The sequence below is a fragment of the Podarcis raffonei genome, chromosome 9, assembly GCF_027172205.1.
Source record: "Podarcis raffonei isolate rPodRaf1 chromosome 9, rPodRaf1.pri, whole genome shotgun sequence".
NCBI classification, from domain to species: domain Eukaryota; kingdom Metazoa; phylum Chordata; class Lepidosauria; order Squamata; family Lacertidae; genus Podarcis; species Podarcis raffonei.
The window spans coordinates 19,531,214-19,553,873 of record NC_070610.1 but is presented as its reverse complement, the minus strand read 5'-3'; the positions used below and the strand labels follow the sequence as shown (position 1 = coordinate 19,553,873).

Below are 22,660 nucleotides of genomic sequence, written 5' to 3'. Positions count from 1 at the left end.
AACATAGCTACAGTACCACTGCAAAAATTTTCAGGTGAGGCTCATTTTCTGTTTCTAACTTTTCGTTTTTAGTTATGAAGACGTAACAGGTTTCGTTTTGTAACTGATATTTTAAAATATTACGTTTCAGTGAAGAAAAATCTGATGAGATTATGAAACTCATGGGAGATGTCAGGTAAATTAATTTTTTACTCTAATTTGGTTTATGTACAACCAGCAGCCTTTAATCAGTTGCTTGGGAATTCTAAGAAGCCAAAAACACACACAAACAACAAACCAGGGCAGTATTGAAACATTCAGCCCATCATGCAAAATTTGGTTACAATCTCTTAAATTGTGTCCAAATGCATAGCAAACAAACAGCTTTCCAAATTATATTGTTGATACTGAGAATGAAAGAAGTTCTGATTTCCTTTTTAAAATTTTTTATTTATTTATACGTTTCAAATTTATACATTTCATTAATTTTACAATCATATTAGCATTTCAAAGTTTGACTTCCTTCCCCCTCTTCTTGCTGTTCCTTAATTTTTTTAAAAAATATTTTCTGCATGTCCAAATTCATTTAATTGGCTCACTTAATTATCTGCTTTAAATATAAACTCTTATGAAACTCTTATGAAACTTCAGGTAATAATTTATTATTTATACCCTGCACATCTGGCTGGGTTTCCCCAGCCACTCACCCAATAGAATGTTAAAAACACGATAAGACATCAAACATTAAAAACTCCCCTAAACAGGGCTGCCTTCAGATGTCTTCTAAAAGTCAGATAATTGTTTATTTCCTTGATATCTGATGGAGGGGCGTTCCACAGGGCGGGCGCCACCACCGAGAAGGCCCTCTGCCTGGTTCCCTGTAACCTCACTTCCCGCAGCGAGGGAACCGCCAGGTTATTACAATAATCCTGCCAGTGTTTTTATCTGTTTGCAGTTTATCTGTAAATATTCAATAAACCCATTTTCATTCTTTTATAAAAAAAAGTTTATCTTGTTTTCTTATTCTTCTGGTCAATTTTGCCATTCCATAAGTTTCTGTATCCATTCTTCCTTAGCTTGGACTTCTGCTTCTTTCCATTTGAGGGCGAGTAGTGTTCTTGCTGCTGTAGTAACATACATGAATAAATTTCTATACAATTTAGGTAGTTCTGTCCCTATAAAGGTAAAGGGACCCCTGACCATTAGGTCCAGTTGTGGCCAACTCTGGGGTTGCGGCGCTCATCTCACTTTATTGGCCAAGGGAGCCAGCGTACAGCTTCCAGGTCATGTGGCCAGCATGACCAAGCCACTTCTGGCGATCCAGAGCAGCGCACAGAAACGCCATTCACTTTCCCGCCAGAGCGGTACCTATTTATCTACTTGCACTTTGACGTGCTTTCGAACTGCTAGGTGGGCAGGAGCAGGGACCGAGCAACGGGAGCTCACCCCGTCGTGGGGATTCGAACCACTGACCTTTTGATCGGCAAGTCGTAGGCTCTGTGGTTTAACCCACAGCGCCACCTGCGTCCCTAGTTCTGTCCCTATAAGAACCAAATAATTTGGGGGATTCTAGAAGAAACTTCTCATCTTCGTGCTCTCCAGCTTGTGTTAATTCCCATTAGCCGCAGCCAACACAGCAAAAGGTAAGAGTGAATGCAGTTACAGTCCAACAGCAACTGAAAGTTTGAGAAGAGTACTTCACTCAGTTGATCAGAGGAGGGCAGCATTTAGTTGTTTTGGCTCTGGTGTGTTTCTGAAGTTGGGAACGAAAATATGAAAATATTAGAAGGGGCCTTCGGATCTGAATTTTTGCCTGTTGCACTTTTGCTCACTTCCCGTCTTGCAAATCCCGCAAGCTGTGGCGATGTGCACTGACTTAAATGGTTTTAAAAGAGAGTAAGACAAATTAGCAGAAGGGAAATCCGTCAAGGGCTCCTGAGCACAAGAGCTAAACTCTCCGACTCCTCAGGTTCAGAGGCGGTAAACGTCTTAATATCAGTTTCTGGGGGATAAGCAGTGGAAGAACCGTGCAGGCAGCTTTTGTTTTTAAACAGTACATTGCCTTACACTTCCCTCCATCTCAACCTGAGCTTGGGGTAAAAGGCACACTAATAGGACATGTCATTTTAGTGGGTGAAACTTAATTTTTGTAAGTATCTTAAGTATTAAAAATACATTTTGAGTGTAAGGAATTCAAATCTATAATTTTTGCGACTGGACAACATTTAGCTTAATAATAATAATAATAATAAAATTTTTATTATTTACACCCTGCCCATCTGGCTGGGCCTCCCCAGCCACTCTGGGCGGCTTCCAAAAAAAATTAAAATACTATAATACATCAAACATTAAAAGCTTCCCTAAACAGGGCTGCCTTCAGATGTCTTCTATAAGTCTGGTAGTTGTTGTTCTCTTTGACATCTGGTGGGAGGGCGTTCCACAGGGCAGGTGCCACTACTGAGAAGGCCCTCTGCCTGGTTCCCTGTAACTTGGCTTCTCGCAGTGAGAGAACCGCTAGGAGGCCCTCGGCGCTGGATCTCAGTGTCCTGGCTGAATGATGGGGGTGGAGACGCTCCTTCAGGTATACTGGACCGAGGCTGTTTAGGGCTTTAAAGGTCAGCACCAACACTTTGAATTGTGCTCGGAAATGTACTGGGAGCCAATGTAGGTCTTTCAAGACCGGTGTTACATGGTCTCGGCGGCCACTCCCAGTCACCAGTCTGGCTGCCGACTGGTCTACTGCTTTTGGAAAACCAAAGAATTGTAATTTTACCTTCTGTAAATGTCAGGTAATGCTTAATAATAATAATAATAATAATAATAATAATAATATTTTTATGAAGGCTGTTGTATAAATATTTTAAATAGATAAACAGGCAGGTGGGATTGCTAATGTATAAGGGTGCTTCCTAATTTCTGTGCCCTGATTATCTCTCTCTTTTAAACTTTAGGCTGAATGCTCTGGTTCTTGGGGGCAATTCTGGGTTTATTGAGATCTACGCTTATGGGATGTACAAGATAGCTACAGTAACGGGGGTGAGTAGGTCTTGCAACTGCCACCATACTTCTGCAGAGTGTGGCTCCACAGCTTTCCAATAGATCTTCTTAGATAAATCCTGCTCCTGAATGTTAAAAGTCAGTCTTCTAAAGATGGAAGGAGAGAGTTGGCTCTTGAAAAATTGAAGCGGCGAGCTTCTGCAGGCAAAGTAGATCAGCTGCCGCTGAACCACAACCCCCCTGAGAGCCAGTGTGGTGTAGTGGTTAAGGGTGGTGGATTCGTAATCTGGTGAACCGGGTTCGATTCCCCACTCCTCCACATGCAGCTGCTGGGTGACCTTGGGCCAGTCACACTTCTCTGAAGTCTCTCAGCTCCACTCACCTCACAGAGTGTTTGTTGTGGGGAGGAAGGGAAAAGGAGATTGTTAGCCGCTTTGAGACTCTTTCGGGTAGTGATAAAGCAGGGTAGCAAATCCAAACTTCTCCTCCTCCTCCCCTGCACAAGACTGATAAGAATGTAACTCCTTTTCTTTTCACTGCATCCTTATACTGGAAAAAAGCTAAATGTGCTATCATGCAACATTTAAAGACGCCTCTCTGCTGCATATACTCAGCTGCTCTAAAGATATGAAATTCCCTCCCCAAAGTTATTTCTTCCTCCTAGTCTCCCACATCCTTACATGCACACATGGAAAAAGAAAACACGTCAACCCTAATCAAAACGTCCAATTCTGCACTGTACAATTAAGACGAGCTTCTTTAATGGTGAATAAAAAAGTACAGTGGTACCTCGGGTTAAGTACTTAATTCATTCCGGAGGTCCGCTCTTAACCTGAAACTGTTCTTAACCTGAAGCACCACTTTAGCTAATGGGGCCTCCTGCTGCTGCTGTGCCGCTGGAGCACGATTTCTGTTCTCATCCTGAAGCAAAGTTCTTAACCCGAGGTACTATTTCTGGGTTAGCGGAGTCTGAAACCTGAAGCGTATGTAACCTGAGGTACCACTGTACACCTTTTTTTTCTCTCAGTGAGGTGTAATAGTATTTTAAACAGATTTTAGCAAATGCACACAGGCTGCAATCCTGTGGACTCAGACATGTGCTTTTGAAACTGGGGAGGAAAAGAACTATACAGTTTAATTTAATTTCCCCCCCAAAAAAGTTTATTCATTTTATAATACAAATAAAAAACACAAACAGAAAAGACAAACAATACAAATAAATTCTTTTCATATCCTTATTTTTCTAAACATTGTTAAGTGGGCTTCCCCAAGTCCCACCTATCTGATTTTCATTTTACAAGAACTATACAGTTTTAATTGTATGAAACGTGATTCGTTCCTCAATACTAAGAAAATTAGGTGTAAAACTTTTGCATCGTTTTCTTTTAGGTGACTGGTTCTTGCCTCACTTTGTGCTTATCAAGTGACTTGAAATCACTGTCGGTTATTACAAAAGTAGAAGTTTCTCCAGAAAGTGAGCCAGAAATAACATACTTCCAAGTGAGTAAAGCTGCAGAAATAGTTAGTGGCAATGTTTTGCTCTGGGTTGTTTTTTTGGATAAATCATCCTTGTCAGTTCTGTTCTACAGTGGATGTATTCGGAATGTTTCTGAGCAACTGTGTTAAAATTTGGCATGCTGGGATGGCATTTTATAAGTTTCAGCAGCATTCCTACCCCATCAAAAATAAAAGGCCGTTCCTTCTAATCTTTTCTTAGAGAAAACCTTGCGCATTTTCACCTTTTGCTGAAAAATGGGACTAATTTAATTCCTGCCCCTATCTGGGCAGACTTGGTCTAACTTCTGTTGTCTATGATCTGGTAACCTCTAGGTTAGATTACTGGAACGCATTATATGTGGGGCTGCTCAAAATTTTTTTTGATGTAATTTCCTCTGGCTATAATTTTATTCTCTTCCTGCTATAGCTGGACACCAGTTTGCTCTCAACCTATTTACCAGAAGTGACTCGAATGGCTAGAAAATTCACACACATTTCAACTCTCCTGCAGGTACTGTATTAAAATTCTCTGGCCTATTCCCACTGGATTAAATCCACTTGGTTTAACTTGTCTAGATTAAATTGATCCATCTTAATTACCGTATTTTTCACTCCATAGGACGCACTTTTTTCCTCCTAAAAAGTAAGGGAAATGTGAGTGCATCTTATGGAGCGAATGGTGCTGTGCAGAGAGGTAGAGCTGTGCAGCGCCCCTTCAGCGAAGCAGGAGGAGGAATGGAGCCCCTTCTGTTCCTTCTCCCGCTTCGCTGAAGGGGCGCTGCGCAGCTCTCCCTCTCTGTGTAGCGCCTGTCCTGCGAAGCCGGACTCCTTCTGTTCCTCCTCCGGCTTTGCGGCGACGTGCCTGTCCTGGAAGCCGGGGGAGGAACAGAAGGGTCTCCTTCTGTTCCTTCTCCAGCTTCACTGAAGGGGCGCTGCACAGTTCTCCCTCTCTGAGCTGCGCGCAGCCTCTTCAGGCAGGGGGAGCCTTCATCCCGCTGCCCTGAAGAGGCTTGGCACGGTTATCCCAGAAGCCAGAACAGCCACACGGTATCCCAGAAGCCAGATCCCTCTTGCTGCTCTGGCTTCTGGGATTCAGAACAATTTTTTCTTGCTTTCCTCCTCCCAAAACTAGGTGCGCCTTATGGTCTGGTGCGTCTTTTGGTGCGAAAAATATGGTATACTGTTGTCCTAAGGATAAGTTTCATTGAACTGCTTCCAAGTAAATGTAGTGAGGATCAGGCTGCCAGTGTGTTTTAATTCCGTTTTAACTTCATCTAGGATCGGAGGAAAGAAGGGTTTTTTTTTTTGTATGATAAACATTGGTTTTATGCAGTTTTAAAATGCATTTATCTGGTTTTGATAGTGATGGCACTATGCAATTTTAAAATATTTTAATGAAAACCATGCATTAAGGTTGATTGAACTTAATTATTACAGCAGATTTCTTTCTGCAAAATTGCATTTGTTTCCAATACTATAGAAAAAGGTAGGCATTTCTGTCCTTTCTCTGTTTGTAAACAGTATATAAAGCTGTCGCTGACATGCATGTGTGAAGCCTGGGAAGAAATACTGATGCAGATGGATTCACGGCTAACCAAATTTGTGCAGGTATTGTGAAAACTCTTCCAATTCAGGTGATCGTTATTTTAAGACTGCTTCTCGTAATATTTTTCCCATGTGAAGAATAGGAACAGGTTATTCTCACAGTTGCAGATGCTCTGTTCAAGACTAGGTAGTCCACTTATAAAAGTGACACTCTACCCCCATGCCTGGTCGAGAGGGTGAGGAAGTTTTTAATATTTGATGTTTTATCTTGTTTTTAATATTCTGTTGGGAGCTGCCCAGAGTGGCTGGAGAGACCCGGCCAGATTGGCAGGGTATAAAAAATAAATTATTATTATTATATATGGATAATTAAATAATACAGTAGTACCTCGGGTTACATACGCTTCAGGTTACAGACTCCGCTAACCCAGAAACATTACCTCAGGTTAAGAACTTTGCTTCAGGATGAGAACAGAAATCGTGCTCTGGCGGTGTGGCAGCAGTGGGGGGCCCCATTAGCTAAAGTGGTGCTTCAGGTTAAGAACAGTTTAGGTTAAGAACGGACCTCCGGAACAAATTAAGTACTTAACCCGGGGTACCACTGTAATAATAATCTTTATTGCTGTCGAACGACCCATAAAATGGATTCAGAATAAAATACAGATCTTACAGTCATACCTCGGGTTACAGATGCTTCGGGTTGTGTTTTTTGGGGTTACGGACCCCCCGAAACCCAGAAGTACCGGAATGGGTTACTTCCGGGTTTTGGGGGTCATACGTGTGTAGAAGTGCTAAATCGTACTTTGTGCATGTGCGGAAGCGTCAAAATCGCAACCCGCGCATGCACAGACGCAACGCTGTGGGTTGCATACATGCATCCCGCAAGGATCACATTCGCAACCCGAGCGTCCACTGTACAGTGGTACCTCAGGTTACATACGCTTCAGGTTACATATGCTTCAGGTTACAGACTCTGCTAACCCAGAAATAGTGCTTCAGGTTAAGAACTTTGCTTCAGGATGAGAACAGAAATCGTGCTCCGGCGGTGCGGTAGCAGCAGGTGGCCCCATTAGCGAAAGTGGTGCTTCAGGTTAAGAACAGTTTCAGGTTAAGTACGGACCTCCAGAACGAATTAAGTACTTAACCCGAGGTACCACTGTACAGACAACCCCCCAGGGAAGGAAGACTGAAGCGTTATTTGTTTAGTCATGGGTATGTTGATCTTTGATTCGTATAACTACTGAAAGAAACTTTGCCACGGCCACTGTGATATTATTGGACTTGTCGTCCAGAAGATATTTGGTATAGTAGGCTTCAGATAGACCTGGCCGATTTGCCAATAGTGGTTGAATCAATAGTTCCCTAGCTTGTTCATATTGTCCGCAATGCAATAAAATATGCCTCATGCAGTCGACATCCTGAGAGCATACACAGATCCTATTTTGATAAGGGATGCCTCTCAGTCTGCCATCCAGCACTTCTGATGGGAATATATTTAATCTGGCTTTGGTGAAAAGACGCCAGTATGTTGGTACAGACAAATTTCTAAGATATGCAGCTGTCTGAAAATCGAACCCATAGTGAATTCCCACTGCTAATGGGCTACAGATAACATGAGACTGAGATTGGACATCACTATGTGATATGTCTCAGAGCCTTTGCCTCAGCGATTCAAGGGCGGTATCGTAGCCGAGATGGTACAGGAGAGAAGGTGGCATACCAATGGAAGTGGCTTCCCCCCAGGTGTGGAGGATTCCCTGGTCCTGAATGGGGTAACTGTGCCCCTGAAGGACCAGGTACGCAGCCTGGGAGTCATTTTGGACTTGCAGCTGTCCATGAAAGACCTACATTGGCTCCCAGTACGTTTCCGAGCACAATTCAAAGTGTTGGTGCTGACCTTTAAAGCCCTAAATAGCCTCGTTCCAGTATATCTGAAGGAGCGTCTCCACCCCCATCGTTCTACCTGGACACTGAGGTCCAGCACCGAGGGCCTTCTAGCAGTTTCCTCACTGCGAGAAGCCAAGTTACAAGGGAACCAGGCAGAGGGCCTTCTCGATAGTGGCACCCGCCCTGTGGAACACCCTCCCACCAGATGTCAAAGAGAACAACAACTACCAGACTTTTAGAAGACATCTGAAGGCAACCCTGTTTAGGGAAGCTTTTAATGTTTGATGTATTACAGTATTTTAATATTTTTTTGGAAGCTGCCCAGAGTGGCTGGGGAAGCCCAGCCAGATGGGCGGGGTATAAATAATACATTATTATTATTATTATTATTATTATTATTATTATTATTGGAAATTTTATTTACAACATAACATAAACCCCCCACCCCCCCAATACAGAAATCCATCCTCATTAAACACGAACCTAACAAACAATAAGCATAACATACAACAATACAAACAACCAAATAAAAGACTTCCTTTATCCAGTATCTGGCCTCCTTATTTACTTATAGGCCGTTTCATTTATGAATAATTATTAAGATTTTTCTAATTATAACTTAAATATCCACAAAGTCTCCTGCAGACATTAATCAAAACAAGCCAGGTATGAATTTTAGGGCACTGTTTTGTGAAGTATTCTCTGCATTTCCCCCATGCTTTTTGAAATTCTTGTCTAGTGTGATCTCTAATTCCTCTGTTAATCTAGCCAGTTCAATATACTGGCTATACAATATACAAGCTGTTAGCTTGTCTTGCCATTCCGTTTTTGTGAAAAAGGAATCGCAGTTGCTTTTCTAACCATAATTTTCATCCATGAGCTGGTAAACTCCTTGTTGTTTAGGTATGGAAGTACAGTGGTGCCTCGCAAGACGAAATTAATTCGTTCCGCGAGTTTTGTCGTCTTGCGATTTTTTTCGTCTTGCAAAGCACGGTGTTGGAAAAGCTTCAAAAATCACCAAAGTCTTTAAAAACCTCAAAAAAGGCTACCACACCGCGTGCTATGAGTTGCTCCTCGAAGTCAAGTCGCAACTGTATTAACAGTGTTAAGAAAAAGGAAACAAACTTGCAAGACGTTTCCGTCTTGCGAAGCAAGCCCATAGGGAAAACCGTCTTGCGAAGCAGCTCACAAAAGCAAAAAACCCTTTCGTCTTGCGAGTTTTCCGTCTTGCGAGGCATTCGTCTTGCGAGGTACCACTGTAACCCCTTCCCCGGGCCAAAGACTGATAAATCCTCTCCTCCTCCAGGAGGGGAGGAATTGTGAGCAGGAACAGTTTCCCGCGTTATGCAGGGGGCGTGCCGGCCCCTGCCCTGCTCCATCGCTGGCGCGCCACGCCTCCCAGAAGAACACCCAATCGGGTGGCAGCTTGGGGGCGTGGTTTAGCTGCTCAAATGCGGCCGCGCCAGCTCTCCCCGCCATTGCACTGCCAATCTCTTCAAGTCACCCACCCACCACTCCCTTTAGAGCGTAGTTTCTCACTGGACCTTGCTATGGACCCAAGGTTGGTTGCCCTGGTTACCCAGGGGGCCTGGTAGGAGTTTTTTCCAATTGGCAAATTGGCACCGGCCTCTTGGTTTTTTTCCGCCTACCTCGTAGCAATCGTCACAACTTTCTTGGTATTTGGCGGTTAGGCATTGGAATAGGTTGTTGGTGTATGGAAGGGCAAGGTGTGGCCATCGCCTACCCCTTCACTTATGGGTATTCCGTTAAAGGAATCCGGCGGTCGTGGATCCTATCCGATGCCCTGTGCGGCTTGGGGCCCTGGCACGACCCTCGGTGACATCAGGGGAGAGCTTATAGTATTAGCATCAACAGGCTCCCCCTACTGGTGGTTAACCCTCCGACAGACTCACCCCTCTCCGAGTGGGTGGAGTCAGATTTGCTGCTGTCCAATGCCTAAGCCAATACCTTCTCACATGCTGTAATCAATAAAGTTGTGGCCTTTTCTAGCCCATTAACCTAATATGTGTGTCTATGTATCTTTATTATTCCCAAGCGGGGAACGGGTCCTTGAATCACAATTAAATGTGTTTGTATTGCCACCTTCAACCTGCAGGAAAAGAACACAACGACGTCCGTTCAGGATGAATTTATGCAGTTGCTGTTGTGGGGCAAAGCAAGGTACTGCGCAGGAAGTTGTTTTTCATCAGAGTTGTGTACTGCGTTGCACTCACAAGCAAAGTGAAATTTGTGTGTGGTGTTGTTGTTTTCCCTATACAGCCTTGAACTTCAGGCGCTGCTTATGAATCAGCTCACTGTAAAGGTATACTAGTACATATGTTAAAATACTGTTACAGCCTTTTGATTGAGCCTACAGTGCTAAAAACAAAGTCTCTTCCAACAGGGCTTAAAAAAACTTGGCCAGTCCATGGAATCCTCTTATTCCAGCATTCAGAAGCTTGTCATAAGTCACTTGCAAAGGTAACATCTCCTGCTGTGTTGAGAGGGACGCAAATAAATATAGGAACTTATGGAACCGAGAAAACTCGAATACATTTGATGCTTAAGTCAGTTGAAATACCACCGCCACCTTCCCGTTCCACGGAAGAAAAATTGCTAAAATACTTCTCACTTAGGCAAGGAAATCCTAGCTTCAGCTGAGTATGAGTGATAACCAACATTAGCCATTTTCAGAGTAGACCCCTTGAAATCAGTGATTTACTCATTCCATTGAGCCTACATGAAGTGTTATTAACATTCATATATCACACTATACGAGTAACAACCTAGTTATGCAGAATTTAAACTTATTTTTTTACTTTTACCCTAGCAAAGCATAACTCTGTGGAGCTGTCAAGTTAGCTAACAGCATAATAAAGCAACATTAAAATTAAAAGCAGTATGAAACCAAACATCTTTCTTTCTTTCTTATTTATTTTATTGGGTTTTATAAACAAGAATACTGCTATACAAATAAGTATACCAAGTTTTCTCATGTCAGGAGGAGGCATGGACCAAACATCATATATAAACTATAAATCACTTGTATTTTGCTTGGTTTCCTTCAGTCTGTCAAATATTCCAGATTATTATTCTTTAATAATGATGCATTGTTGAGTGTGATGACAGCTCCTCCACTGAAATGTTTTTGCTGCCTTGCTTTTGATAGCGGCTCTGAGGCTTTGCTTTACCATCTCAGTGAACTGAAAGGAATGGCATTGTGGAAACAAAAGTATGAGTCTCTTGGACTGGATGCAACAGGAATCGAAGGTACATATTATTAGCTTTCTGGCTAGCGTGTGGATTGTCAACTCAGCTGATGTTAAATAACTGTTCTCTCTTTACAGAAGCCATTACTGCGGTGGGATCCTTCATCCTTAAAGCAAATGAGTTGCTTCAGTATGTATTCATCTAGCTTGTCGGATGCAAAGCGTTTTTAGACTCTGGTTTCCTGTTTAAATGTTGGGAGCAAAAGTTTGTTGTTGTCCAAAATACAACTTAGTCTGTACAACTTAGTCATCACCTTTCTGTGATGATCCTGACCAATATTTTGCTGTAAATATTCTGATACTGCATAAGCAGCACTATGACTTTTCAGAAGCACTGTCTCATACTTATATTTAAGCACTAACCTGCTAGCCAGAAGAGGTCAGGAATTGCATATGTACATGGAATTCCATGCTGGCAGGTTGGCAGAGGAAGGATGGAATATTCCATCCCTTCTCTCTTGACAGATGCAAAAAGGGACTGAATCCTGTACCTTATAATTGTTGCGTAAACATGAAGATTTCAGCAAGAAGTTTGCTAGAAGAGGGAAAGACCCCTTCCCTCCTACTCCTCTCTCTATAGAAGTGGAACAGACTAGCAAAAAGGTTGCAAGCTACTAATGTCTGATGAGCATATTTATAAGGTTGCATTATATTAATGATATTGCAGTGATGACGTACCTTTCAGCGTGTGGAACTGCTCGCATGGAAGGAAATTCTAACAAGGGAGGTGGGCTTTAGAAACACCTTTCAGTCCGGGTAGCATTTGGAATAGGTTTTAATGCCCTTTCTATTCTTTCTTTCTACAGAGTTATAGACAGCAGTATGAAGAACTTCAAAGCTTTTTTCCGGTGGCTATATGTAGGTGAGTTAAAATTGGTGCTAATGATATAAACCGGGGTTCAATTTCTGAAAAATGGAAACCTAGGCAGATGAAGGGGCAGGGCTAAATCTTATTCGCTTGTTTGCCACCAGGGAGCATGGTTAGTTCTGCCGTAATAGGGTGGGTAAGGGGACGCGGGTGACGCTGTGGTCTAAACCACTGAACCTCTTGGGTTTGCCGATCGGAAGGTTGGCAGTTTGAATCTCCACGTTGCTCTGTCCCAGCCCCTGCCAACCTAGGAGTTCGAAAGCATGCCAGTGCAAGTAGATAAATAGATACCATTGTGGTGGGAAGATAAACAGCATTTCTATGCACTCTGACTTCCATCATGGTGTCCTGTTGCGCCAGAAGCGGTTTAGTCCTGCTGGCCACATGACCCGGAAAGCTGTCTGTGGACAAACGCCGGCTCCCTCGGCCTGAAAGCAAGATGAGCGCCACAACCCATAGTCGCCTTTGACTGGACTTAACTGTCCAGGGGTCGTTTACTAGGTGACTCCACGTAGACAAGTCTTTACTTTTTTTCTCCTCAGAAATGAAAGGAAGCCACCCAACCAAAGTAAATAGGTTGCGTGGCTGCCTTTCATTTCTGAGGAGAAAAAAAGTAAAGACTTGTCCATGTGGAGTCGCCTAGTTCCCACCAACAGGGACATCATGAAATAGGAAATGCCATTCATTTCCTTTCTAAAGACAGCTTAGGGCTGTGGAGGGGAAGCCATGGTCTCCCAGTGTTTCCTTCCCGCACCCAGAAGGGCTGGGTTTTCAAGAAGAAGGACAAGGGGAACGGAGAAAGGGGGGGGGGAGTTTAGGGGAGAGCAAGTTACTGTCCATCTCCTCCTCCCAGAGTTGGCAATGTTGATAGGCCTTTTGAGTTTTAAATATTGTCCCTGAGCGGGTAGTCCTTCGTATTTTACACAAAGAGATACAGGAAAAAAATAACCATGGCATGTTGTTGCTGCTGCTGCCGTTGTGGAATTTTCAAGCAGGTATAATTACTATGTTTTATCATTATTGTATTTTGGTGAAATCTTCTCTCTTTCGGAAGCAAGGGCAGTGGAATGGAAATTATTGCACTGTCCTGGTAATCTCTCTTTTTTTAAAAAAAATTTCCAGCCATGCTGAGGATGTCAGAAGATCATGTCCCTCCAGAGCTGAACAAGGTAGTATTTCTGTGCTCTGTCATGTATGTTCCATTTCCTACATGTATTTAAAGGCAATACCATTACACCGTATCCAATTAGAAATGTACAACAGCAATCCAGTGATATCTAGCCCCCTTAACTAAATTAAATATTGACAAAGAATGAAATTGACATGGTTGCTTACAGACTGTTATTGACATTTTAATGTTAATTAAATGCTTTCTTGTTTGATCTGTTTCTGTATTATTGTTTTGTACTCAGTAATTTTCATGTTCTTTTAAAGAGAACAATTTTAATTTTGATGCTCCTGCTTGCAGAATTTTGGCAGCTGATTTTTAAAATGTGAATTCAGAGTTTTCTCTCTTGTTTCTCAAAGATGACTCAGAAAGATATTACTTTTGTTGCTGATTTTCTTACTGAACATTTCAATGAGGTAAGTTTTTTTTTTAATTTGACTGGCTACTGTGAGTAAATTATTACATTTGCACTTGTATCTGTTCAGATACATCTGTTCAGGTACATGTGTTCAGGTCAGCAAAGGAGACCTGAATTTAGAAAACAGATTTCTGCTCATACATTTGAAGGGAGAAAGAAATGTGCATTTGGGTTATTGTGATTTGTTTATAAACCAACCTTCCTCCAGAGATTTCAGGGTGATCTATAACACTATATAAACATAACTATAAAACATTTTAAAACAAAATAAAACTTGATAGTAACACAAATTAATGACAGAGAACATTTCAGACTCAAAACAGGTAAAACTATAGTGGCTCAGCTTTCACCACAGCTTGAGGGAATAAATGTGCTTTTAAGAAGAATCTAGAAGACTTAAGTTACTACCAAGATTATATCCATGGTACTGGGGGGGGGGGTGGATCTATAAAATGTTGCTATACAAATTGTTCTTAACACCTCACAGATTAAGTCAAATACACTTAGCAGTATCACGTAAATGTTGAAGACACAATACACCCTATTTTGAGGGGAGGATAATTTGTAATTTCAGCACAGAAATAATTGGATAACCCAATATGCCATTATTCAGTTATTGCAAGAACCCAGTACTGGAAGAGGACCTGGAAGTAAAATTACATTTACTTTCTGCTGTGAGAGTACTTCTTGCAAAAGCTTGAACACAAATGCAACCCCTTTAGTTTCAGAATGGATTGGAAAAATGGGGATGTCTGGAATAATGACCAAATTGATGTACTATAGCAGAGAAAGTCAGGAACGGATAGAGCAATGGTCTTTATTTTATTTTGGAATGATAACATTCCAGGGCAAGAGTTATCCATGTAATCTATATAGTATAAAGTTGCTATATGTAGTATTTCTCAAATATATACACGTGTGTGTTTGTGTGTTTCTGTTCTCTTAACTAGAATAATACATCTACTGTATTTTAAAAAGGGTACCTAAAAGACAGTACTGAGGGGGGCCAATCAGGAGGCAGTTCAATAATTTGGGTGCCACTGTGGAGAAGGCTCTGTGCTATTTCACCACCAACTGCACATCTCAAGGCCTGGGGGTATTTGGAAGCTAACTTGCTTCCTTCTGATACATATCCCACCAAGGCTGTGATATAATTGAATGTGGGACCTTGGGAGTTAGCTATCTTAATAGTTCTTCACATTTCCACTTAAAATAAAATATACATTTCATTCCATGTTTGTTTGCTTTTTTTTAGGCACCTGAGCTCTACAATCGTAAAGGGAAATACTTTAATGTAGAAAGAGTTGGTCAGGTAATGAATCAAGTCTCTTTATTAAGACAGGGAGGTGGGCAAATGAGCTGCTGAAGGAAATATATTTCGCAGGTCGGAGCTAATGGCAGGGATAGCCTATCGCTCTGTAAAGCCACGTTCAGCATTCTGGAATCCGTTTAAGCAAATCAGATGAATTTATTTGAACGAATGTGCTTCACTGACAAGCCTTCCCACTCCTTACATTCAATATTTATAACAACATACGGTAAATCGAAATAATATTGAGAGCAAAAATAGCTGAGGGCCTTCAGACTATGCTAACGGGCTTCCTTGAGGCGTCTCACTGACTGCTGGCCTATATTGTGTGTTCCTCTGAACCCCCAGAATATGCATGCTCAGTGCTGCCGTGTGGTTTAGAAATGTAACTGGCCTGGGGGATGCTGTCGGCTGTTCCGATGATGGCTGGGTACAAGTGGCTCCAGTTTGACGCAGGTGTGACTTAAATGATCCTTCATCAAAACGCTGTTCTTACCTATTTACATAACTCAGACACGGCAGAAACTGTCACATAATAATAATAATAATACAGTCATACTTCGGGTTGAAGTGGCTTCTGGATGAATATTTTCAGGTTGCACTCCGCGGCGATGCAGAAGTAACGGAGAGCATTACTTCCAGGTTTCGCCGCATGCGCAGACGTGCAAAATGATGTCATGCGCAGAAGCGGCGAATCGCGACACACGCAGACGCGGGTTGCGTTCGCTTTAGGATGCGAACGGGGCTCCAGAACAGATCCCGTTCGCATCCAGAGGTACCACTGTAATAATTTATTATTTATACCCCACCCATCTGGCTGGGTTTCCCCAGCCACTTTGGGCGGCTGCCAACCGAATATTAAAAACACAACACAGCATTAAACTACTCTGGAACCTTTGCAACGCGCCCCACCCTCCAGTTCTTCTCTGTTTTTTAGATGTGCAGCAACTCTGGGGGGGTTTCCATTTCTGACCTCTGCCTTGCATCACAGAAGTGATCTCATGAGTCATCCTCTTGCAGAAGAGTGTAAAAGATTAACAAAAGAGAACTGGGCTTGCCAATAGCTTAATAGCAGACCCAGATCTCCCCAGATAGCATTCGCAGAAGATGTACCACATTGCAAAGGATCGGTCATGCCATCCTACTTGATTTACTCAGGGGGAAAGATCTCGTTGACTTTGGAGGAGTTTATTTCCTAGCAAGTATGCTTAGAATTGGGACGTAGGTGGCGCTGTGGGTTAAACCACAGAGCCTAGGACTTGCCGATCAGAAGGTTGGCGGTACGAATCCCTGCAACGGGATGAGCTCCCGTTGCTCAGTCCCTGCTCCTGCCAACCTAGCAGTTCGAAAGCACGTCAAAGTGCAAGTAGATAAATAGGTACCGCTCCGGCGGGAAGGTAAACGGCGTTTCCGTGCGCTGCTCTGGTTTGCCAGAAGCGGCTTAGTCATGCTGGCCACATGACCCGGAAGCTGTACGCTGGCTCCCTTGGCCAATAAAGCGAGATGAGCGCCGCAACCCCAGAGTCGGCCACGACTGGACCTAATGGTCAGGGGTCCCTTTACCTTTTTATGCTTAGAATTTCCACCTTAACAGATTTGAAGAAAACATTGGGATTGCCAAAAGTCTTAAGAACAGAAGACATTTTATGTCCCCTGAAGGTTTTTTTAACAGCTCAGCCTCTGAGCAGCTGCAAAGATGAGGGTTCAAGTTGCAGGGAAAAGTAGCAAGCAGGAGGGAGGGGGAGTTATTCTTTTCTCCGAAAGATTTACAGTGACATTCTATAAATGTCTACTCAAAAGTATGTGTAATTGAACACAGTGAGGCTTACTTCAGAGTAGACACTTGCAGAATTTCTCTGTAAATCCCTTGGTAAATTAAAAAGTTGTTTTGAGAGAACAGTAGTCCCAAAAAACTTTTTTAAAAAGCATTTACTATGTCAAAGTTAAGGAATACATAATTATACACAAGCACTTCCATTTACTCTGGATTCTTCATGAAGGAGAGTGAACAAATTGCTCATTTAATTACCATATATTTTGCTCTATAAGACTCACTTTTTCCCTCCTAAAAAGTAAGGGGAAATGTGTGTGCGTCTTATGGAGCGAATGCAGGCTGCGCAGCAATCCCAGAAGCCAGAACAGCAAGAGGGATCGCTGCTTTCACTGCGCAGTGATCCCTCTTGCTGTTCTGGCTTCTGAGATTCAGAATATTTTTTTTCTTGTTTTCCTCCTCCAAAAACTAGGTGCGTCTTGTGGTCTGGTGCGTCTTATAGAGCAAAAAATACGGTAACTCCTCACAATCACGAGAGTCTAGTTGTAGATGATGGTTTCATAGAGCAAAGGTTTATAACCATCTCTGATAAACTAAGATAACAGGTTATTTTGAGTAAACTGATTACTGGAAAATAAAACACATTCTAAAGCCCTAAGAAAAAGGTCACAAAACTTTCTTTAGTAGGTTATCTATTTGAAATCGGAAGGTCTGGTCATATTTTCCCAGCATCGTTGAGATATAAACTTGTCTTGTCTTGTTCTCCAGTATTTGAAAGATGAGGACGATGACCTCGTGTCCCCACCTAACACAGAAGGAAACCAGTGGTTTAACTTCCTCCAAAATAGCAACCATCTCAAAGGTACTTCATTCTCTTATTACCAGATGAGCTGAAGATGATGAGGCTGCAAGCATTCAAGTACAGTTGTTTAATATGGCACAGTATAGATTTAGCAATATGTATTGTTCTTAGCAAGTGTGTTTGTTCAAAAGGGGAAGGCAGTTGAGGTGGAGCTGCCAAACTAAATCACCCAGTCCTTCCATTTAAACATCTCATTCAGTCTCTGTAATATAATCTTAGGTTGCTTTTTCACCAATAACTGATTTCTTTAGATGAAATTGTGACATTTGAATGTGAATTTCATTTCCACCAGTTGGATGTATCTAGCACAGACACAACCCTAAGAAGTATGCTGTACCAAAATATTTTCCTTTCAGAACCCAGTTTTTGACATCCTGTTTTCACAGTGAGCACTCAGGGCTGATTTCCCTAAGAATGGATCGGTTTGATCTTCTTGCAGTCCATGGGACTCTCAAGAGTCTCCTCCAGCACCATAATTCAAAAGCATCCATTCTTCGGCGATCAGCCTTCTTGATGGTCCAGCTCTCACTTCCATACGTCACTACTGGGAAAACCATAGCTTTAACTATACAGACCTTTGTTGGCAATGTTTGCCTTAATAGGAGTGAATTGGGGAAACAGCGTTTCTGTTCACAGGTCCATCTAACTTCATCCAAGCGTAATTAATTGGCCTCTTTATTTCCAGAAAGCCCGTTGCTGTTTCCATACTACCCTCAGAAGTCCTTGCATTTTGTCAAAAGGCGGATGGAGGGAATTATCGACCAGTGCCTACAAAAGCCGGCTGTAAGTATTCGGTCATTGGTCGGGTTTGAGTTTCAGCAAGCAACACCGTTGTTCTCATCTGTTTTTAAAAGCAGGTTGCAAGAATGAAGTTTCCCTCTGCGGAATCCAGCCGTTGGCCGAAATGCCAAAGTTGCAGGCGGCGGCTTGCCCACACCCTGTTTCCTGCTAAATAGACTCGCTGGGGTTCAAACTCCCAGATTTGTAGCATTAATAGATTCCCTCCCCCTAAAAATAAAAGCAGTATAGAAATGAAATCATTATTAATAATTGCATTCTGCATTTTACGTAAGAGAGTCTGAAGTCTCTTCTTCATGACCCAGAATTATAGAGCAATAATGTTAAGTCCTCCACAGATTATGGCTTAATGGTTTTAACTTGGGGGGGGGTGTTGGTTATTTGGAGTGGGGTGGTTTTAAATTGTTATTAATTGTTATATGTCATTTTGTATTTGTATTTTTTTTCATAAGGCTGATCAATACTCTACAGCCATTTAAATGTGCTTGTGGGAGGAGGGTTTATTGTTTTGTTGCTTCTGTTTTGACTGTTTACTTGTGTTTTTACCTCATATTTTTTTCCTGCGAACCGTCCTGAGATCTTGTGATGAAGGGTGGTAAATAAGAATAATAGTATGCCCAGGACTGTTGCCAACATTTAGGCAAACAGCAGCTGTGACTGCATCTGCTCAGGCTGAACCTGGCCTTAAGATTTCCATTCTTTTTATGCATGCGAAAGAAGGACGAGATTCAGATAGCAAAACCACTAGAATTCACAGCATTGCATAAACTTGAAACCTCCTTTCTTGTTGTTGTTACCTAGATTGTGTCCTGTGGGCAGTCAGCTTCCGCTGTGTTTGTTTTGAATGCTAGAATAATAATCTCACAGGGCTTAAAACATACATGGGTTCTATCTACTGTTGCATTCACAGTCCTGGGCCAAATTTGCTCTTTCCGTGTCGGTGGGTGTGTTGCTGCGACTAATTTCTCCCTACTGCTTTAATGCTTTTCGTCCTTCTCTCTAGGATGTGGTTGGGAAATCCGTGCGCGAGGCGTTTTGTATGGCTTTGTACAAAGCATCCAAAAGGTAAGGCTTTTGCAATAAGGAATAGCTTTTTCCAAGTTTGACTTAGAACAGAATGCTGGAAGTGCTGGAGTATTGCTTCTGAGTTTACCAGCCACGTTGTCTTCCAGGATCTTTCCCATTGTTTCCTTCCATCAGTAAGTCACCATTCTGTACCCACTGAGCATGCTCAGTCTTCATGGGACTGTTTGTGGGTTTGGTAGTCACCTTATTCAATATTTTTCTGAAGTTTTTTTTTAAAAAATTGGTATAATAATAATAATAATAATAATAATAATAATAATAATAATATTATTATTTATACCCCGCCCATCTGGCTGGGCTTCCCCAGCCACTCTGGGTGGCTTCCAACTAAATATTAAAATACAGTAATGCATCAAACATTTAAAGCTTCCCTAAACAGGGCTGCCTTCAGATGTCTTCTAAAAGTCTGGCAGTTGTTTTTCTCTTTGACATCTGGTGGGAAGGCGTTCCACAGGGCGGGTGCCACTACCGAGAAGGCCCTCTGCCTGGTTCCCTGTAGCTTTGCTTCTCGCAGTGAGGGAACCGCCAGAAGGCCCTCAGTGCTGGACCTCAGTGCCCGGGTAGAACGATGGGGGTGGAGATGCTCCTTCAGGTATACTGGACCAAGGCTGTTTAGGGCTTTAAAGGTCAGCACCAACACTTTGAATTGTGTTGACCTTGTGTTGGCCTAATACCTCCCACTTTCCCATGCTGCTCACATGAGGACGTACTCTGAGAATGAATCTGCTATTTGCATATCATGCTATGTAAAATACGTTTTTAATGTTGTACACTGCCCTCGGAATTATAAATATTCTTCTCACGTTCTTGTTTCTTTTCCACTTTAGTGAGGATCCAACATCTCAGCTCTTCAAGTTGCCCTTTTTGTGAGCATGAAACTATTTTTCTACATTCTATTCACCAAGTGCTACGGTTTATTTTTTACTTACGGGTATTCAAATTATCATTGCAGGTGGAATGATAAATCATCCAATTTGCATTACGTTTTGTTCACGATGTTAGAAAGCTCCATTTCTAAAATATACATACTGAGGAGGCATACAGACACTTCAAGGTATGATGGAATAAAAGGTGTATCTTGAGCTTTCCGTTGGATTTGTTTTAATTTTAATTTTTTGTTTACATCTAGATGTAGTTCTTCAAAGCCACTTTCATTGCATGGCACAGGCCTAGATAACAGTTTATTGATTTAGCTGTGCATTTTCACATATCATGTAATGTCTGTGTAAAATGCCAAAGATTTGGTTCATATGGTAATTTTTTCCATCTTAGGTATGCTGATAATGGGCTACTCGCTGTTGATTTTGGAAATTTTCTAAACAGCAGTATTAATGAAAATTCAGGAACGAGGTTGGTATATCTAAAAATGCCTAACTTTCAAAAGCTAGCCAGATAGTAACATCACCAAATTATGCAGTGGTACCTTGGTTCTCAAACTTAATTCGTTCCAGAAGTCCATTCCAAAACCAAAACGTTCCAAAGCCAAGGCGCACTTTCCCATAGAAAGTATTGCAAAACGAATTAATCCGTTCCAGACTTTTAAAAACAACCCCTAAAACATCAATTTAACATGAATTTTACTATCTAACGAGACCATTGATCCATAAAATGAAAGCAATAATCAATGTACTGTACTATAAAATAAATAAGACAGTATTGTAGATGATAAAAATGAAAATTTAAATTTTTTTCTTCCCTGCACTGATGATAGTCATTGTTTGGATAGGGGGCTTTTATCCATTTCTGCAGTCACACAGTCAATCAGTAGCTGAACTGGGTTCCACACAGTCACAAAAACAAATTAACCCCAAAAGCCTCAAAAACAAGAATGCAAAATAAATAGCAAAAACGCCAAACTTAATCCATTCCGGAAGTCCGTTTGACTTCCGAAATGTTTGAAAACCAAGGCGCAGCTTCTGTTTGGTGCAGGCGCCCCGGAAACAATTGCTGACAACCGCATCGGACGTTCGGCTTCCAAAAATTGTTCAGAAACCGGAATACTTCCGGGTTTTCGGAGTTTGAGAACCAAAGCATTTGAGAACCAAGGCGTTTAAGAACCAAGGTACCACTGTAACTTGATTAGGCATAGGAAGCCCCTTGATTCTAGAAAAGAAGGATGGCAAGATTTTAGGGAATGATCAATGTTTTGTTCTGAGCTGCTTGCAAACGTTTGTTCTGATGTAGGCCACATTGACCATTGGCCATAATTAGTCATAAGCAGTGACTTACCATAAATAGGCGAACCACACATGCTTTGCTCATCTTCCCTAGCACTAGGAAGAAACAAACCACAATCCTTGGCTTAATGTTACCTAAATTGTGTCACGCAAAACACAAGAATCATTGAATCCTGGAACTGTAGAGTTGAAAGGAACCCCGAGGGTGATCTAGTCCAAATCTCTGCAATGCAGGAATCTTTTGCCCAACATGGGATTTGAACCTACAACCCTGAGATTGTTGGAGGCTGGAGGATGGATGGTGGCTAATGGATTGAGGTTGAATCCTGACAAGAAAGAAGTACTGTTTTTGGGGGACAGGGGGCGGGCTGGTGTGGAGGACTTCCTGGTCCTGAATGGGGTAACTGTGCCGCTGAAGGACCAGGTGCGCAGCCTGGGAGTCATTTTGGACTCACAGCTGTCCATGGAGGTGCAGGTTAATTCTGTATCCAGGGCAGCTGTCTACCAGCTCCATCTGGTACACAGGCTGAGACCCTACCTGCCCGCGGACTGTCTCGCCAGAGTGGTGCATGCTCTAGTTATCTCCCGCTTGGACTACTGCAATGCGCTCTACGTGGGGCTACCTTTGAAGGTGACCGGAAACTACAACTAACCCAGAATGCGGCAGCTAGACTGGTGACTGGGGGCGGCCGCCGAGACCACATAACACCGGCCTTGAAAGACCTACATTGGCTCCCAGTACGTTTCCGAGCATAATTCAAAGTGTTGGTGTTGACCTTTAAAGCCCTAAACAGCCTCAGCCCAGTATACCTGAAGGAGTGTCTCAACCCCCATCGTTCTGCCTGGACGCTGAGGTCCAGCGCCGAGGGCCTTCGGGTGGTTCCCTCATTGCGAGAAGCCAAGTTACAGGGAACCAGGCAGAGGGTCTTCTCGGTAGTGGAACACCCTCCCATCGGATGTCAAAGAGATAAACAACTACCTGACATTCAGCCCTGTTCAGGGAAGTTTTTAATGTGTGACATCTTAGTG

General features: G+C 42.4%; 1 protein-coding gene across 2 annotated transcripts in view; it reads left to right on the top strand.

Annotated features, from left to right (window-relative positions):
- ANAPC4 (anaphase promoting complex subunit 4) overlaps window positions 1-22,660 on the top strand; it is a 37,239-nt gene that overhangs the window by 7,742 nt on the left and 6,837 nt on the right. For both annotated transcript variants that reach the window (XM_053404185.1, XM_053404186.1), the window contains 21 exons: window positions 8-34; window positions 131-175; window positions 2,931-3,015; window positions 4,366-4,476; window positions 4,901-4,984; window positions 5,995-6,081; window positions 10,022-10,086; window positions 10,186-10,228; window positions 10,310-10,386; window positions 11,075-11,175; window positions 11,253-11,304; window positions 11,981-12,036; window positions 13,165-13,211; window positions 13,570-13,626; window positions 14,884-14,940; window positions 17,477-17,570; window positions 18,256-18,353; window positions 19,372-19,433; window positions 20,282-20,320; window positions 20,407-20,508; window positions 20,727-20,804. In XM_053404185.1, the coding sequence (XP_053260160.1) occupies window positions 8-34; window positions 131-175; window positions 2,931-3,015; window positions 4,366-4,476; window positions 4,901-4,984; window positions 5,995-6,081; window positions 10,022-10,086; window positions 10,186-10,228; window positions 10,310-10,386; window positions 11,075-11,175; window positions 11,253-11,304; window positions 11,981-12,036; window positions 13,165-13,211; window positions 13,570-13,626; window positions 14,884-14,940; window positions 17,477-17,570; window positions 18,256-18,353; window positions 19,372-19,433; window positions 20,282-20,320; window positions 20,407-20,508; window positions 20,727-20,804 (1,467 nt within the window). The remainder of the gene's footprint in view (window positions 1-7; window positions 35-130; window positions 176-2,930; window positions 3,016-4,365; window positions 4,477-4,900; window positions 4,985-5,994; window positions 6,082-10,021; window positions 10,087-10,185; window positions 10,229-10,309; window positions 10,387-11,074; window positions 11,176-11,252; window positions 11,305-11,980; window positions 12,037-13,164; window positions 13,212-13,569; window positions 13,627-14,883; window positions 14,941-17,476; window positions 17,571-18,255; window positions 18,354-19,371; window positions 19,434-20,281; window positions 20,321-20,406; window positions 20,509-20,726; window positions 20,805-22,660) is intronic.